At 48.8% G+C, this 6,363-nt stretch overlaps 1 protein-coding gene across 1 annotated transcript; it reads left to right on the top strand.

Moving 5' to 3' along the window:
• Nucleotides 1-2,267: 2,267 nt before the first annotated feature.
• LOC147975517 (uncharacterized) lies at nucleotides 2,268-3,159 on the top strand. The gene is made up of 3 exons (XM_087520467.1): nucleotides 2,268-2,402; nucleotides 2,484-2,699; nucleotides 2,806-3,159. Exons 1-3 carry the CDS (start codon nucleotides 2,268-2,270, stop codon nucleotides 3,157-3,159), a joined length of 705 nt encoding a protein of 234 aa, XP_087376593.1.
• The last annotated feature ends 3,204 nt before the right edge of the window (nucleotides 3,160-6,363 follow it).

Raw genomic sequence — 6,363 nt, forward strand, 5'->3', positions numbered from 1 at the left:
CCTCGTCTCGGTTCATCGCCATCATACTTTCCCCATTCCTGTGTTTTCAGTATCCTGGCAATCAAAGAGGCCCTTAGACTAGTTTAGGTCCGGTAGTTTTTTATGAAGGTGTTATGTCCAAAATTCAATGAACGTGCTCCAGTTTCTACAAAAATAATCTGGTTTCATGTAGTAATTTATTTATTCTTTTGCGGGGGGTTTGCATGTAATTCGTGAGGTCTGAAATGTAAAGTACCCTGGCATATGCTCCGAGTCGTGCATGCACTACGACCTAGATGCTCTATGTCCCACATGTCGGCGAAAGGGAGCACGTGGAAATAGCCTAGGAGCACATATAGGAGGATAAGTGCGTGAAAAAATATGTACGGTGAAGCGTAGCTGCGGTTTGAAAAGGAGACCTAAAGTGATGACAGGTATAGGTCGCATGCACCCAACTAGTGGTAGTACTAGACTTACGACTACTTTTTCCCTAAAAAAAGAGGTACAAGTGCTCAGTACTCCTATTCTATCAAAACAAGTACCATCTGACAACATCATACGTGCTACAGCTAGCTCTTCTCCCTCGTTTCTCTCTTCTAATTCTAAACTCAGCCGATGCTCGGTGGGCGGGGTGGGGATTTGCCGATGGTCGGTTTGCTCAACTGCAGCCCCACCTCACAGTGAAAACGTTACGACTGGAATAAAAATGCCATATACTTCAATACTAATAAAACATTATGGCCACGAGGTGATGCAGTGATGGTTACATGAGGCAAGAAGAAGAGATGCATCCATCGACGACGTCCACCTCCTCGACTCAGGGCGCCGGCCCGTGCCTAAGTAGCAGCGGCTTTCGTGGCCAGGTCAACATGCTTGTGAACAATGGCGTCCAAAGATTCCAGCTGCTGGAAGAAGGCCAATGTCTTTCTGTCCTCGCTGGCCTTGTAGTGGCCTATGTAGACAATTTCCTCGTAGACGTGGATGTGCAGGTCAACGGTTTCTTGCATGGCGAGGCGCTGCACGGCGAGCTCGGCCTCGAGGTGCACATTCTTCATCGTGACCTCCAGCCCCTGCAGGGCCACCAGGGCTTGAAAGAGTTCGTCACCATGGAGGCCGATGAGGGTGGCAGACAATGAGTAGCCTGGGTGAATGGGCTGGAGCAGTACGGCAAGGTTCACAACTGCCACGTTCGGGTTACGCTTGGCTCTTCCCCTCTTCGAGAAGACGAACAATGATGTTACTTCTACTGCTTCTACAGTATCGATTCCACTACTGCATGTCTGTCCACCGCGAGCGGGAGGGATAGCTTGTTGTAGTACAATAAGCAAAAGCATGTCCTCGTCTATGAGCCACTGTGCGCATGGGTGAGGGAGAAGGCGTGTAGTAGTAAAATCAAACTTCTCCTCGTTGTATGAGTTGACGCGACACATCATAGCACTAGCCCCACATGGTTGCCTCTAAACTTGGCTGAAAGACCCGTAGTGTACAATACTCCATTTGTTGCAACCTCTAACATTTACCCCACCACAAATTAAAATATATATTCCTGTCTTGACAAGATGAGCATGCAAACTACAATCACCAGGATGACAGGTAGGGCCAGAAGATTATTTTAATGAAAAAAAGCATGGAGCCGACCCCAATGATTTTAAGCTTACAGGCACGGTACATGCTATCTTAGACTACTCTACACATGAAACTGCCACACGAGCGTCCGGGCTACGCCTGGCTCTTCGCCTCTTCGGGAAGTCGAACAATGATGGAGTACTACTGTAGTGGAGGAGTACTACAGTATGCTTCCGGCCATCTGATACCGATTGAACTTATCCAAGTCCACCGCGTGCGGGAGGGAGCGTGTGTAGCGAATGAAAGCTTCTCCTAGTCGTGCCAGCCACCACGCTAATGGGCGAGGGAGGGACACAACTTCATTGACTTACTGCTCCTGCCTTTGCGTGTATGATAGGTGGGCCCATAAGGTGGGTGGCCCACCTGTCATGTAGCCAAAGGCAGGTGCAGTTAAGGCACCGGAGCTCAGTCCGCGTGGGAGAGGGCGTTGTAGGAATCAAACTTCTAGGTCTTGTATGAGTTGACGTGACACACCAAAGCACTGCCCTCGATATATTTCAATAATTTGCGTTTACCTATGCATTAATTACAACGCATGCATGCATGCATGCATGCCGTGACTCCCCTTTTGATACTTGCAAGTGTTGATTTAATGCAGCTTGAACTAGTATGAATATGTGACGGTAAAGCTTTGTAATGCCTCGGCCCTAATAAAGAGAGAGATGGTTGTGCACGAGGAGGGAGAGATCATGCAGACAGAAAAGGACCCGACGATGGAGCTCTCCATGGTCTCGATGGACCTCACCTTGCTCCACTGCCCCTTGTGCCTCTGCCCCATGAAGCCTCCAGTGTATGAGGTTCGAATAAGCCTCGTCCGTTTGGCTGATTAAGCCAGGTGCAGGTTTCTTGATTCATGTGCTGACGATTGATTTGTGCAGTGCAAGGGAGGGCACCTGGCCTGCGCGGGCTGCCGCTTAGAGCGCACCGAGAACCAGCGGCAGTGCCAGAAGTGTGAGCACGGCGATGGCTTCGTCATGCGGAAAACGGCGGTGGACGTCATCCTCTCCTCACTGAGGGTGGAGTGCCCGCACGAAGGCTGTGGGCTCTACGTCACCTACCACAAGCTCGCCAATCACCTGAGCGTGTGTCCACTGGTGCCTTGCAAAATGCCACGGGCCGGTCTACGGCTATGAAGGCCCGCCGCCGGTGCTCTCCCACCACATCAGCACCATGCATCCCATGCCCGTGCATAGGATGCAGTATAGCAAGGCGCTCCAGCTGCAAGTGCCACTTTCGGAGCCACGCCTCTTGCTATTCGCGGAGGAGGACGGCCGCGCGTTTTTCTTGGTCGGCAGCATGCTTGACATCGTCACGCCTATCGCCTTGTCGGTCGTCTGCATCAGAATGGGGGCATCCCCACTGCCGCACTACGTGGCCAAGCTGTGGGCGAACCGCCCGCCGGGGGAGCCCAAAGGCAGGACCGACGCCGTTAAGGTGGAAATGGTGGTGACAAGCAACAAGGATCCCAGCGACGTTGCCGTGCAGGATCTGACCTTCTTCACAGTTCCACCCAAGCTACTAGCCAGGGCTAAGCTGGTGTCCCTCCACATTTAGATTGACAAGCTCACATCCTAAATGATTCTACAGTGCCTTCTGTTTATCTTAGTAATATGCTAATATAGGGGTTAGCTTGGTCTACTTCAGCTTAAGAGATGGTGGGTTTTGGTGGTGATGCAGCAATTACTTCGACATCAGATCAGCAGTTCAAGTAATTTCCAACAGTCAAACTGATATTTTGTGTCTATTGGATATAAAGATCCTTTGGGTAAGAAGTATAACAGCTTGTACGCTTGTTTGTTCAGGAAGTATTGCATACTTGTGCGAGTTGATGTGACACATCAAAGTAGTACTACTACTAGTAGTAGTCCCTCCGTTCCTAATTTCTCTGCGCATAAGTCGAGGCACAGATACCAAGGAGGACATGGTTGTGTCTATACTTGGACAACCCTCCCGACTGCGCACCAGGCAGACGAAGCTCGTGTCGTGTTGGTGCTGTGTGTGGCCCGCACATTAACCAAGACATCGCGCCTCCAGCTTAGCCTCCGCGTTTTAAACTTCTCAATCTCAAGGCCATGGAGCAATGTGAAACCTATGATAGAGCCAATCGGATGGTTGAGAACACTACAATTCATAGCTATAGATGCATGTGTGAGAGAGGACGAGTGCGTGCATGCACCTCTTATCTTCCTGTATAACGCACTAAACTCAGAGTACAAGTGTATGTGGGTGGCATCGACCTAGGGAGCAAGAGATGGTGCGTGCGAGAAGTCCCGAGAGATAGGTGTGTGTGGGAAAGAGGGAGAAAGATGATATGTGTCGATGTAATGTGTGTGAAAAAAAGACTAGCCTATAGCTCGCCGCGAGGCTATTCCTATCAAACACCCCAATAACTGTAAAATATGTATCCGACAGTGCCAGTTATTGCACGTACACAGCAGTAGAAAAAGAAGTACCATGGCATATTCTACCCCATGGCTGAGAACAAGTGCCCACGTTACACCATCCGGGAATAGTGCCGCACTTTGAAACTAGAACCGACAATAAATTTTGAGCTTGCGCCTCATCACATTCCAAACCTATTCACACCGATCACAACCTAAATGGTTTCCCCCTTAGGAGCATATTAGTACTACTCGATTATAAATACTACTATGACAAGATGACTGCACATTCCTCCTCAACTCCTCATCCACAAAAAACAATCAAGTCATTCAGCATCGTTCCCTTGTGTCTACCATGGCCAACGTGAGTTCCGGGTCGAGAGATTTCCACCAGGGAGAGGCAAGCATGGAAGAGGAAGCACGAGAGATGTCCCATCTCGCTGTGAAAGCAGCCGATATGTCCAGCCACGCAGCAGTAGCAGCACAGAGGTCTCGCCGCGCCGCCGACGTAGCAAAGAGGTCCCGCCACGCCGTCGATGTAGCAGACTGGTCTGGCCGTGCCGCGGAAGCAGCAGAGATGTCCCGCCGCACCGTCGAAGCAGCACGGAGGTCCCACCGTGCCGCGGCGGTTTGGGAAAATTTCTCGCGGGCAGGTGAGGACTCTTACAGGCGCATGCATGCGATCGTCCATAGCTAGATGGATCAGATCTCCGGCTGGGCGAGGTTGCAGGACGAGGCTACCAGCGTCATCCAGCAACTAGGGGAGGGCAATGCGAAGCTCTGGGCCGAGCACGACCTGCTGAGGGGGAAGATCGCTAGAAGGGCGAAGCAGGCGGAGAAGACCGATGCCTTGTTGCAGAGGACGGGCGTCATCATCAAGCAACTTATCGACGAGAATGCTATGCTCCGCATCAAGTGCAAAAGGCTGGTGGAGGAATCTAAGGATGCTGCAACGCAGCGTATTAAGGACATGAAACTGACGAAAGAGATCATCACCGCTCGCCGCGAGAACTAGTCTCAACGACCTGCAGCGCATAAAGAAAGTGGAGGTCAGCGAGCCAGATCGTTCTATGCATCTTCCTTCTTCTTTTTCCCCTGTGTATTTCGGGCGTAGCCGCATGTGGATTTTTAAATTATCTTCATAATTATGTAAGACAATTATTATTCACTCGCATCGTCCTTATTATATTCATCAGTCTTGCTATAAGTCGCAGTAGATGCTATATAGGTCCGTCGGATCATACATGAAGATCCTTGCAAAATTTTCTTTCCAGATTTTCTTTTTTCTCTCTTAAATCTCAGTCGAGCGAGACATAGCCACACCATTAAACAGAGGCTCGTGCGCCATTAATGGAGACCTTGGGATTGAAGTGGACGACGGATGGAGGTTAAAGGGCTCTCCTCCCGATAAGCATGCGTAGGGTTCTGATCGCACGCCTCCCTTACTCAAATAGCTACCCTGCACGGCGCCTCCTAGCTAATATAAAAGGGGACGCGTGGCAGCACGTAAATGGTAAATAGAACGCCCACGGTTTTAATAATACTTGTTTTTCCGATTGTAACGTGACAACACTTGTTCCAAAATGACTTTGCTGATTGTTAATGTGTGTGCCTTCGCAAACCGGATAGCAAAATTACCACAACCTGTTGGTGCCATGTCATGACACCAAGCCAAGTTTTCTTATTTTCATGCATGTTTTGGATTTACAGGAATTAAAAAACCAAGTTTCTCAATGTTTCCAGCCAAGCCACGACGCCCAGATGTTTGAATTGCATTCCCATTTCTTGCATGGGACCTAGAAATTTACCCGAGGACACACATGTGATTTTCATCCAGCTTTGGTGCACTGGAGCATGTGCTTCTATTTCAAATTTGAATTATGCACACAAAGGCCTTCTTGAAAGAAGCTCTGGTTTGCAAGAAAATTATACCAAAACTTGTTCCTATTCTGCCAAATTTAACCAAAACATGGTAGTACCATGACATGACACCATGCCAAGTGTCATGATTTTCAGGCGTGTTTTGGATTTACAAGAATTTTAAAACCAAGTTTCTCAATGTTCTCGGCCAAGCCACGATACCCAGATGTTTGAATTTCATTCCCATTTCTTGCATGGGACCTAGAAATTCACCCGAGGACACACATGTGATTTTTCAACCAACTTTGGTGCACGGTAGCATGTGCTTGTAGTTCAAATTTAAATTATGCACATTAAATGCCCAGAAACTCAATTAATGTATAAAAAATTCCAAACGAACCTGGAAAATTTCAAAATTAAACAGGGCACTCATGTAGCTCTATGTTGCCTCTATAAAGAAACTCAAGGGGCGGCGTACATTGTTTCGCCCTCAAAGGTGATACATTCGATCTCAGAA

Source organism: Triticum urartu, chromosome 4A (genome assembly GCF_056163025.1).
Source record: "Triticum urartu cultivar PI428250 chromosome 4A, HENAU_Tu73, whole genome shotgun sequence".
NCBI classification, from domain to species: Eukaryota; Viridiplantae; Streptophyta; class Magnoliopsida; order Poales; family Poaceae; genus Triticum; species Triticum urartu.

What these genes read in the sequence shown, in the direction of transcription:
- LOC147975517 (XM_087520467.1), top strand. Translation starts at nt 2,268, where the DNA reads ATGGTTGTGCACGAGGAGGGAGAGATCATGCAGACAGAAAAGGACCCG. An exon ending in TGAAGCCTCCAGTGTATGAG is followed by an intron (nt 2,403 to 2,483) that starts GTTCGAATAAGC and finishes TGATTTGTGCAG; the next exon opens with TGCAAGGGAGGGCACCTGGC. An exon ending in ACCTGAGCGTGTGTCCACTG is followed by an intron (nt 2,700 to 2,805) that starts GTGCCTTGCAAA and finishes CATAGGATGCAG; the next exon opens with TATAGCAAGGCGCTCCAGCT.